This window comes from Entelurus aequoreus, linkage group LG04 (genome assembly GCF_033978785.1).
Source record: "Entelurus aequoreus isolate RoL-2023_Sb linkage group LG04, RoL_Eaeq_v1.1, whole genome shotgun sequence".
NCBI classification, from domain to species: Eukaryota; Metazoa; Chordata; class Actinopteri; order Syngnathiformes; family Syngnathidae; genus Entelurus; species Entelurus aequoreus.
In genome coordinates this window covers 25833445-25846076 of record NC_084734.1, presented here as the reverse complement: position 1 = coordinate 25846076, position 12632 = coordinate 25833445, and the positions used below count along the sequence as shown (strand labels likewise).

Genomic DNA, 12632 nt, shown 5'->3' with positions numbered 1-12632 from the left:
ATTTGTGTTTGCTTTTTGTTATTGGTTCAGTAGGGAAGGGATTCATGGTGGCCCCATTCCTGGGTGAGAGGAAGAGGGGTTAATCATGGTGTAATGCAGTCTGCTGAAAATGATGGTAAGTGCTACTCTATATAACCACTGACTGCCTCCTGAGTGCAGCTGGGATAGGCTCCAGCCCCTCCAAAAGGGACAAGCGGTAGAAAATGGATGGCTGTGGTCAAAGTTGGAATTGCCACAAACCACATTTAAGATATTCAACTCTCTACTGCCAACTGGCGGCTCGAGTGGATAGTGCACCCCCTCACTTTGTCACCTTTCATACAGTACAGGCCAGAAGTTTGGACACACCTTCTTCTCATTCAATGGGTTTTCTTTATTTACATGATTATTTACATTGTAGATTGTCACTGAAGGCATCAAAACTATGAACATGGAGTTATGTACTTAACAAAAAAAGGTGAAATAACTGACTGAAAACATGTTTTATATTCTAGTTTCTTCAAAATAGCCACCCTTTGCTCTGATTACCGCTTTACACACTCTTGGCATTCTCTGGATGAGCTTCAAGCACACCTGTGAAGTGAAAACCATTTCAGGTGACTACCTCTTCAAGCTCATCGAGAGAATGCCAAGAGTGTGCAAAGCAGTAATCGGAGCAAAGGGTGGCTGTTTTGAAGGAAGTAGAATATAAAACATGTAAATATTTTCATCCTTGAAATAAGATGTGCTTCGGATTTGAAGCTCCAGTAGTTAAAAGGGTGTCATAATGGGATTCTAAGAACGCAAACAGTTTTGTGTCAATGTGGTAAAACTGGAAGTTGCAGCTGGTGAAAGAAAATGTTTTGATGAAATGCAGTAATCAGTCTAGGCTTTTATAAAAAATATATTTATTCAACTGTACAAGGAGGAATGGAACCATTAAGAACATGAATCTTTATGTCAAATTGTACTTTTTAACAGTAGAAGAAACATTGAGTTATAAAGAGAAGCATCGTTAAAACACGCACATAATGAATAAAACATACACTTTATTAATCAGATTAATCAAATTAATCTCATTGACTTAATAAACCAACAAAATAACTCCACTGACCCGCTTTGTAAGAAGAAAATTACACAAGTCATTTTGTTTCCTTTGGCTGTAGTAAACATTAAAATACATTAGCATGATGCTAAACTAATGTGCTGCATCAGTTAAATATTCCCTTAAAAGAATGTTGATTAATAAATGACTCCTAATAAAGATCAGTGAGCGATTAAAGTAATAAAATAATACTGACCACAATACAATCTTGGAGAAGAATGACACCAACTTCCTTTTTTTGTTTTGTTTACTGCTTCTTCTCAGTCGCCATCACTTTGAGTTAGCCAAGATGTGTCCGTCCATTGCTAGACACTCAACTTCTAGAGTGTTCTAGGCCGTACTGAGAAGAAGATAGTATTCCATTGCACGGATAAAAAAAAAAGAAGTCATTTTAAGAACGACAACAAACCCTAAAATATGTGAGCTGCCCTCCATCTACACCTGACATTTTCCTGGCAATGACTTCACTCACAAATACTTCCACTTTATTCTTGGAAATTATGGCTTTGTTTTCATATTTTGACTTTATTCTTAGCTTATCTTTTTTACAGCATGTCCAGAAGCGAGGAAACGGCATACCCTCTTAAAATGACCTTTGACCTCACACTTGCTGTCAACTGTTGACAGATGAGTATGATGTCATCTGTAAAACTATTATGTACAACTCCAATAAGTACACGTCTGGTGCACCACAAGTACTGCATAGTCCCTTTGAAGCCTGTTTTCTCATTGTGCTTTTCACTTTCAAAAAGTGAAGCAAATACTTTCACATTTAGTTCAACCTCTCCTATGTCCCGAGTGATTGCACAAGTGTGAAAAATGCTGACTAATCACCCTGAGTTGAACTGGACGACTGTAATTACACGTTTTCTTTTTGCATAGCTGAGTGGAACATCATCATCATCATCATCATCCTCCTCCTCCTGCTGGTCACTTACTGGTGACCACAAAGTGGGCGTAACAGTCGGCAATGTTGTTCCTCAGCTCGTCAACGCCTTTCCTCAGCTGGCCAACCTCGGTCACTTTCAACTTTGCTTCCTCCTCCTGCACGTCTACGCTCTTGCTGTCCTCTGCAGGAATGTTGAACGCTGCACACACACACAGTGTTAAAATGGAGGCACAATGCTTAGTTTTTTCTTGCTGACCAAGCATTTTTATGAGTGGAAACTGCCAGTTGTGAGCAGTTTCTATGGCTCAGAGTTCACAAAGGCAAATAAATGTAAAGTTAAAGTACCAATGATTGTCACACACACACACTAGGTGTGGCAAAATTATTCTCCGCATTTGACCCATCACCCCCTGGGAGGTGAGGGGAGCAGTGAGCAGCAGCGATGGCCGTGCCCGGAAATAATTTTTGGTGATTTAACCCCCAATTCCAACCCTTGATGCTGAGTGCCAAGCAGGGAGGTAATGGGTCTCATTTTTATAGTCTTTGGTATGACTCGGCCGGTGTTTGAACTCACAACCTACCGATCTCAGGGCGGACACTCTAACCACTAAGCCACTGAGTAGGTTATGTTAAATGTGCTTCAATACTTGGAATCGAACACGTAACCAGGAGTCATTTTAAGGAACGTTATGTTGTGTCACTCATGACTCACCAAGAGCATCTTAGTCGTCTCAAGCTAAACAAACATTAAAGGCCTACTGAAACCCACTACTACCGACCACGCAGTCTGATAGTTTATATATCAATGATGAAATCTTAACATTGCAACACATGCCAATACGGCCGGGTTAGATTACTAAAGTGCAATTTTAAATTTCGCGCGGAATATCCTGCTGAAAACGTCTCGGTATGATGACGCCTGCGCGTGACATCACGGATTGTAGCGGACATTTTGGGACAGCATTGTGGCCAGCTATTAAGTCGTCTGTTTTCATCGCAAAATTCCACAGTATTCTGGACATCTGTGTTGGTGAATCTTTTGCAATTTGTTTAATGAACAATGGAGACAGCAAAGAAGAAAGCTGTAGGTGGGAAGCGGTGTATTTCGGCCGGCTGCAGCAACACAAACACGTAGCCGGTGTTTCATTGTTTACATTCCCGAAAGATGACAGTCAAGCTTTACCATTGGCCTGTGGAGAACTGGGACAACAGAGACTCTTACCAGGAGGACTTTGAGTTGGATACGCAGACGCGGTACCGTGAGTATGCAACCAGAATGTTGCCATAAGCATTTTGTTTAATTTGTATGTCTAACGCAGTACGCAGCTGCGGCTTCCAAACATTTGATCGATTGCCCGTACGTGCGTGCCGCTATGTGCATGTCACGTACGTAACTTTGGGGAAATATATGTGCTGTATGAACTTTGGGGAGGTGAACGGTACTTTGGGCTGTGGGATCATTGAGTGTGTTGTGCGGGTGTTTGATTTGTATTGGCGGGTTATATGGACGGGAGGGGGAGGTGTTTGTCGCGGGATTAATTTGTGGCATATTAAATACAAGCCTGGTTGTGTTGTGGCTAATGGAGTATATATATGTCTTGTGTTTATTTACTGTTTTAGTCATTCCCAGCTGAATATCAGGTCCCACCCGCCTCTCACAGCATCTTCCCTATCTGAATCGCTTCCACTGCCCTCTAGTCCTTCACTCTCACTTTCCTCATCCACGAATCTTTCATCCTCGCTCAAATTAATGGGGAAATCGTCGCTTTCTCGGTCCGAAACGCTCTCGCTGCTTGTGGCCATGATTGAAAACAATGTGCAGATGTGAGGCGCTCCACAACCTGTGACGTCACGCTACTTCCGGTACAGGCAAGGCTTTTTTATCAGCAACCAAAAGTTGCGAACTTTATCGTCGATGTTCTCTACTACGGTAAATCCTTTCAGCAAAAATATGGCAATATCGCGAAATGATCAATCAATCAATCAATGTTTATTTATACAGCCCTAAATCACAAGTGTCTCAAAGGGCTGTACAAGCCACAACGACATCCTCGGTACAGCTTTAGGGGCATGTAGAGTTGGGTGTCATCAGCATAACAGTGAAAGCTAACACCGTATTTGCGTGTGATGTCACCTAGCGGCAGCATGTAAATACTAAAGAGTGCAGGGCCAAGAACCGACCCCTGGGGAACTCCGCACGTTACCTTAACATAGTCCGAGGTCACATTATTATGGGAGACACACTGCATCCTGTCAGTAAGATAAGAGTTAAACCAAGACAAGGCTAAGTCTGACATCCCAATACGCGTTTTGATACGCTCTAATAAAATATTATGATCAACAGTATCGAAAGCGGCGCTAAGATCAAGAAGCAGCAACATAGATGAAGCATCAGAATCCATCGTTAGCAATAGATCATTAGTCATTTTTGCGAGGGCTGTCTCCGTAGAGTGATTTGCCCTGAAACCGGATTGAAAAGGTTCACAGAGATTGTTAGACGCTAAGTGTTCATTTAGCTGCTGTGCGACAATTTTTTCGAGGATTTTCGAGATAAACGGAAGGTGGGACACCGGCCGGTAGTTTACCATGAGGTCAGGATCGAGGTTAGGTCTTTTGAGTAGAGGATGAATAACCGCTTTTTTGAATGCTAGGGGAACAGTGCCAGAGGAAAGTGATAAGTTTATAATATTTAACACTGATGGACCTAATAATACAAAAAGCTCCTTGATAAGTTTCCCAGGAATTGGGTCAAGTAAACATGTTGTTTGTTTTGTCCCATTTACACATTTTAACAATTCCTCCAATGTTATTTCATCAAAGAGAGAGAAACTATTTTGGAGGGCAGTGTCCGTCGTATATACAGTCGTATCTGTGTTAATAGAACCCAGTTGTAGCTGAGATGCATTGTCTTTAATCTCTTTTCTAATTACTTCAATTTTCTTATTAAAGAAATTCATAAAGTCATCTGCTGAGTGGGTGGAGCTACTGGGAGGAGTCCCTTGTTGGGTTAGCGATGCTACTGTACTAAACAGAAATTTAGGATCATTTTTGTTGAGGTGGATGAGATTTGAGTAATATTTAGCTTTAGCTGAGGTAAGCATGCGTTTATAAGTTATTAAACTATCACTCCATGCTTGATGGAAAACCTCAAGTTTAGTCGCACGCCATTTGCGTTCCAGCTTTCTACATGATCATTTCTGGGCTTTAGTTTCTTGTAAACCATGATCAATGAAATGATCAAGTATGACACATAGAATGGACCTGCTATCCCCGTTTAAATAAGAAAATCGCATTTCAGTAGGCCTTTAATATTCTTTTAGGATTGTTTTTATCAACACTTCAATCTGAGTTTAACATTTGGCATGTGTATAAGTGCGAGTGTAGCCAACGGCCGATAAAAAGTAAATTTTTGTGTAAACTCCACCCTAATTTATTTTAGCATTCTGGAATTATTTTGGGCGGAAACAGAACAAAGTGAAACTGTCAATGGACCACTGACAGTAGAGGCGTGTTTCTCGGCTCTTTTGAAATTTAAACAGAATCTTTGGAAGTCAGGGATGAATAAACTTTTTTTTTTTTTTTTTAAATAAAATTGAAGGATGCTGGGGCCACATTGATTTTTAAGCATATTCTATGTATTTTTGGCCCAAATTAAGCATTTTCAAACACTCCGATGGCTAAATGAACTGCAATACTAGAGTAGTATTGTTCTTGAAATGAGACCAGTTCAGTACCGTGGCTTGGACACCATTAATAAAGTACTATCTATCTATCTATTAAAAGTACTTTATTGGATTAAGGGTATGACTATTCAGGTGTTATTTTAGGTCTCATAATACTTAATACCATATTTACATGTGTTGTGTATGTTCTCGCCATGAAAATACCCGATTTACATACTGAGCAAAAATATAAAACGCAACACTTGTTTTTGCTCTCATTTTTCATGAGTTGAACTCAAAGCTCTAAAACTTTTACAATATACACAAGACCTTTTCCTCTCAAAATATTGTTCACAAATCTGTGTTAGTGAGCATTTCTTCTTTGCCAAGATAATCCACCCCACTCTCACACTATTATGTTAGATCCACTATGGACTGGACTCTCACAATATTATGCTAGATCCACTCGATGTCCATTGCACCGGTCGCCCGGGTCATCCTATTGGGTTGAGTTTTTTCTTGCCCTGATGTGGGATCTGAGCCGAGGATGTCGTTGTGGCTTGTGCAGCCCTTTGAGACACTCGTGATTTAGGGCTATATAAGTAAACGTTGATTGATTGATTGAGGTGTGGCATATCAAGATGCTGATTAAACAGCATGATTATTGCACAGGTGTGCCTTAGGCTGCCCACAATAAAAGGCCACTCTCTACCATAAGCCGTCTCCAAAGGCGTTTCAGAGAATTTGGCAGTAGCTCCAACCGGCCTTACAACCGCAGACCATGTGTAACCACTGAATGAGATTGCTCCAGCCAGTGGTTCTCAAACTTTTTTCACAAAAGCCACCTCAAAACACCTGACTTTTTAAGTACCACCATAACGACCAACATTAATTTAAAATACAGTAGCGAGTGGGCCTAAATGTTCATTAAAACAAGGCAGAGGAAGTATATATTTACTGTAACAATCATTACACACAGTTTGAACAGTAAATCGGTCTTTCTTTGGTGTAACATTAGATGAAGCCCACGTACCAATAGTGGCAGAGTCGTGTATAAAGAGTATGGCCAACTCAGTTTCAGGCGATCTTCTCAATGATTGGTGAAAAGGCACTCATGTGACGACAGGCCGCCATGATTATTGCTAACTTTGAGCGGATGCTACGTGTTTGAGGTGCTCCCTCTTTAGATTTTCTACGTGTTCCCCATAACCCACAAAGAAGACAAGTATGGGAAGTGAAGGTTCGCTAACAACACTAGAGAGCGCCTTGTGCGATGTAAGCACGACAAAAGGTCTGCGTTTTGTTCAGGAGAGAACACAGAAGATAATACAAATACCAGAAGAAATTAATACATCAAAGAGATGCTTTGACAAAAACAGACTATCTTTCAATTTCGGTAAAACAAAAATAATGCAGCTCGGTAACAGTAGAAGTCTAACACAAATACAAACAGACTAAGTAGACGCTGAGAAGAGTAAAATAAACCACATTTTGGGTGTAATGTAATATATGAGAATATGAACTGAAAATCTCATAAAAATAGAACATAAAGTGGCAAGAAATACATCAATAATTAATAAAGCAAAATATGTTCTGGACCCCAAATCCCCTTCATATTCTCTACTGCTTGCAAGTGTTGCTATTAGAGATGTCCGATAATATCGGACTGCCGATATTATCGGCCGATAAAAGCAATATCAGAAATTAGCGGTATTGGTTTCAAAAAGTAAAATTTATGACTAAAACGCCGCTTAGGGTGAAGTACAGAGCGCCAATAAACCTTGAAGGCACTGCCTTTGCGTGCCGGTCCAATCATACAGTATCTACGGCTTTTCACACACACAAGTGAATGCAAGGCATACTTGGTCAACAGCCATACAGGTCACACTGAGGGTGGCCATATAAACAACTTTAACACTGTTACAAATATGCGCCACACTGTGAACCCACACCAAACAAGAATGACAAACACATTTCGGGAGAACATCCGCACCGTAACACAACATAAACACAACAGAACAAATACCCAGAACCCCTTGCAATATACACCACCCGCTACCCCATACCTCACCCACCCCAACCTCCTCATGCTCTCTCAGGGAGAGCATGTCCCAAATTCCAAGCTGCTGTTTTGAGGCATGTTAAAACAAATAATGCACTTTGTGACTTTAACAATAAATATGGCAGTGCCATGTTGGCATTTTTTTCCATAACTTGAGTTGATTTATTTTGGAAAACCTTGTTATATTGTTTAATGCATCCAGCGGGGCATCACAAAAAAATTAGGCATAATAATGTGTTAATTCCACGACTGTATGTATCGGTATCGGTTGATATCGGAATTGGTAATTAAGAGTTGGACAATATCGGAATATCAGATATCGGCAAAAAAGCCATTATCGGACATCTCCAGTTGCCATATCTGAGTTGTTCTGTAGAAATAAGTACAAAAGTAGACTTATTCACTCACCATGTTAGAAAAAAGATCAGTTAGAATAATACATGAGAGATACATACAGTGATTACAAATATTTGGAGGCAGCCACCACAGTTACAGACTTCACACAAAAGTCATAATTTCTATGTGATTTTTGGTCCAAAACAAATTAAGATTTTGGCAAAATGAGAGTAATAAGTTCTGTGTATTTTGTTACATTCATTGCACCTTCGGGTGCGTGTTCGAGTGCCTGCTGGTCACTAAGCACAGCATGAATGTAGCAGCAAATATGGCTGCAAAATGATACTTTCACAATATAAAAGCATGTTTTATTGTAAGTTTATGAGCTGGTATTTTTAGAACTATATTTTATTTTGGTTTATTTCTTCAAAAAATCTAATGTCAAAGTGATAAAATAAAGTAGATTGGAAGGTAATTGCAGATTTGAGACACTAGATGGCAGTAGTGTATAAGCTATTGAACACACTTTGGGAAGCAACTCATTAAAGCCACACATTGGAAGTGTCAGGATGTTGCTGCACGTCTGCATCAAAACCAACAAAACTAAAGACAACTTTCTGTTATTGAGTTGATATATCACAGTTTCTCTTCTCACTCCATGCAGAGAATCCACAACAAGTAAGAAAGACAGCACAATGACACTTGTGTTATGAGACTAGCGTATGTGTGTGTGCTCCTTTAAGACTGGCAAACGTGTCGGGTTCTGTCCTGCAGAAATAAGAATAAAGCGACCAAATTGTCAGAAATCTACGGCCTCGTCATTGCGACCTGAGAGCGCAGCTTAGCAGGAAGATTGTCGACAAAATAATAAATAAAAGAGTTCCTGACTGTTCCTCAGTGTTCGCTCTTACAATAACAATGTTGCAACAGTTTGGTTATCATGCAGGTTACAGAATGTTAAATGAAGTGTTGTTGACGGTTTTTGAATGCATTTTTAAAGTGATTTAGAGGTAGAATTGATTGCTCCCATTACCTGGTCACAGAGAAAGAGACGATTTTTATATGTCAGAATGCAAAAGAAAAAAACAAACTTTTGTCTTCTTGTCTCTCATAGTGATTGCAAAATAAATACAAAAGTGCAGGTTCCCTTTAAGGCAGATGAGATGCGTTTTCTGTGGGAAAAAAATTCCAATTTCAGAGATAAAAAGCACGAATGGGTTTGGGTTTCGGTTTTTGACTAAGAATGCAAAAATTTGCGGAGACGTGAGCGCTGACTCGTAAATATGCAAAGATCCAGTGTATAATATGTGAATGTGTGTGTGATGTGCACGGTCCACCTACATGTCATCCGCAGCAGCAGGGACAAGTTGAGCTCCTTCCCTTGAGCTCTTTGAACCAAGATGTTGCAGAGGGCCTGAAGGTCCAGCAGACACAGGGACATTTCCTTCAAAAGCTGTCCCACTTGTGACATCTCCACATGGGACAGCTCATTATCCACCTGTGGCTGCTCGTGGATGACAGACAAAAAAACCTACATGTTAAGATTCCAATTTATCTGAAACATGTTTAGCATCATTTTAGTTTTATAAATAGTGATAGATGGACTTTAGTGAATTGTGAAGTGAATTATATTTATATAGCGCTTTACTCTAGTGACTCAAAGCACTTTTACATAGTGAAACCCAATATATAAGTTACATTTAAACCAGTGTGGGTGGCACTGGGAGCAGGTGGGTAAAGTGCCTTGCTTAAGGACACAACGGCAGTGACTAGGATGGCGGAAGCGGGGATCGAACCTGGAACCCTCAAGTTGCTGGCACGGCTACTCTACCAACCGAGCTATACCGCCCCGTAGTACAATCTGACACTTGTTTTTACCTGAAGAGCTCCTAAAAAAAAAAGTTGATGAATATTTGAAAATCGGATCCATATAAAACTAAAACTTGTGCAGAATGTGAGTCAATAAGTAAGAGACTGAGACATGAAATAAACAATTCTTAAATTGATACCTGTGACAAGGCCAAAGATTCAATGGACGGACTTTCTTGGTTCTCAGAAGAACACAAGAGAGAAGGTCTTCTTCCCTTGTGTAGTCTTGCACTGACGGCCTAACAAAGAACAGATTGCAATAAGAAGGTTTGTTTCTTTCATTTTAATACAATCAATCAATCAATGTTTATTTATATAGCCCTAAATCACAAGGAAGACTTAAGTCACAAAAATGACATACATGGAAACACTGGACTCTAACAACATTTGGGGACGATACTGGTCTCGATATCAACGGCTGGTATTATCAGACCCCAACCTTAAGCCTCATATCAGTTTAGAAGGAAATCTGATCATTTAAAGTGACGGTTTGATGGTTGATGGCGGACGCAAATTTTTTTCGCTATTTACCAGTATCCGTCTTTGATGATCTAAAGTGAAGTTTAATTGGTGATGGGGAGGAGCAGTTTTCACCACCAGGTTGTGCCCACTATAAATGGGTAGCAACAGGTAGTGACCCATCTGTCACCTCAGGGTGTCATCATCATCATGTGTACCAATTATGATCAAAATATGAATTTATGGAGCAGAGTTATGAATGTTGAAAGTTTTGTGGCGAACCATTAGATCAAAGTTTGGCACATCCTAGGGCGTAGGCAAAAATTATTTCGCAATTTAGCATCGCCCGTCTGTCGAGAATCTGTTATTTTAACCGCAGCTTGTTTGTTCAGAGTCCCTAGGAGGAGTTTTACAGAAACCAAGATGGCCGACCTCATGTTTGTTTTTAAATGTGAGATCTGTGAGAATGAGATCATTTTAAGTGTTCTTTTTAAATTCATAAGTCATGTTTAAAGCAGCTAGTATTTTCCCATGTAGTGTGTCTTCTCGTGACCTCCTTGCTTTTATCTTATGTTCACTAGTAAACTCTTTCTTTTGTCTTAAGGGCCCCTGTTTGCCGGCCTCTTTTTGTTTGGATTTAGACCTCTTCTTGCTGATGCTATTGTCGCATTGTAAGGGCTGGTCTCCTGAAGCTTTAGTAAAACTTGGTATTGTGCCATTCTGTCTCGGGGTCCTTTTCACTCAACATACTGTATATGTCATCCAAAAGAACTTGGGATTGACCAGTGTGTTTTATTCCCTGAGAGGAAGACTGGTCTTGAGACTTTCACATGAGTCATGTTGGACGTCTCCAGGGATTTTTGTGGCGATACGTCAATCTGATGGCAGAAGTTAATATTTTCACATTTCCAAGAGGGCGCTAACGAGTAAATTCAAATAATTTTAAAACATTTTCGCCAGACTTGACGCACTTCGAAGATTTGGTGAGTTTTCGTGCGTGGGACCTCCAAAATGCATTGAAACATATACAAGAATAAACGGAGCAGTTGCAACGGGGCCTTCGCAGCTTTTGGGCTCGGGTCCTAACTAATCTACAGCAGTTAAATAAAAAAAAGAAAACACAACAACATGCATCTGTCGCTGCATATGGAAAATTATGATTGGGGACTGTATGAAAATCTGTGATTTGTTTTATTTAAATTTTCTGTTGATTAGTTATTACAGTATACGCAGTTATTTTAGTTATTTAAACATTTATATTGCGGATTTTTGACATGTAAAAAATGCCAAAATGTAAGTTGTAACATCAAATATTTTTACATTAAAGCTGGTTAAATAAAGTTCCTACAAATAAACTCAATTTAAACTCTCCTAACAATGCAAACACGCTTTCAACAAATGCATAATAATAAACTACTTGATCATTTTGCACTCTTGCATACTATTCCACCTTTAGACCAGCTGTTCAGTATTTAGTTGAGTGTCCCAAGTACATTTAAATGCCTTGTAATAATTTTATTAGCTTACCTTTATGTGAGAGTTTAGTCGAAGAATCTGTCCTTTCTGGTGCTCGATGAGCTGGTAGGGAGCAAAGACAACCAGTTAATGACTGTTAAAGACCATATTCATGTACAGCGTTGCTATTCAACTCGCGACCCGGGGGCCAAATCCTGCCACACCATACCAGCCCCCAAGATTTTAACCAGAACAACATGTCTAAACTTGTGATTTACATAACTGAGGCGTTCCTCAAGGCAATTCTTTTAAGTCCTCTCCTTTTGGCAGTTTTTTTTTTGTAATGTCATTTATGGAATTAAGGTGTTGCTGTAGCTCATTTACTTTAGACCCAGTCAGTAGTCATTTGTAGTGACCACTAGTAGTGTTCATCAAGATTCCATTTTAGGTCCTCTCTTTTTCATCATTTGGGCTATTCAACTGGCGAGAGACTCACATTTTTGCAGATTTTTAAACCTAACTCCTAAACCAAACATGCAAATAATGCCTGTATTAATGTGTATTTGTGAGTTTTACTACAAACATGTGATTTTGTAAGGTTTGCAAACACAATTAGTTTTTTTACTCAATAAGACGGTAATGTTCTTAGAATCCTGAGATAATGCGAAAAAAGCAATACACAATTTATTCAAGCATAACTACGAAACCAAACATGCAAAAAGTCTAATAATGCCTGGACAAAATATTTTCCTCGAATGGCCTTGACGCTGCAACAACAGGAGCAGGCTGTTCTGAAAACATCCCAGAGGACTCTCA

The 12632-nt window shown here is 39.7% G+C and overlaps 1 protein-coding gene across 3 annotated transcripts in view; it reads right to left on the bottom strand.

Moving 5' to 3' along the window:
• Positions 1-877: 877 nt before the first annotated feature.
• Positions 878-12632, bottom strand: part of cep85l (centrosomal protein 85, like) — a 32451-nt gene continuing 20696 nt past the window's right edge. Inside the window, exons 10-13 of one of the 3 annotated variants that reach the window (XM_062044443.1) lie at positions 11889-11939; positions 10043-10141; positions 9375-9540; positions 878-2172 (exon numbers count right to left, since the gene is read on the bottom strand). In XM_062044443.1, coding sequence (XP_061900427.1) covers positions 2015-2172; positions 9375-9540; positions 10043-10141; positions 11889-11939 — 474 coding nt within the window. In that variant the 3' untranslated portion in view covers positions 878-2014. Of the gene's footprint in view, positions 2173-7555; positions 9206-9374; positions 9541-10042; positions 10142-11888; positions 11940-12632 lie in introns of those variants that run through there. The other 2 variants (XM_062044444.1, XM_062044445.1) reach the window with 2 other exon arrangements.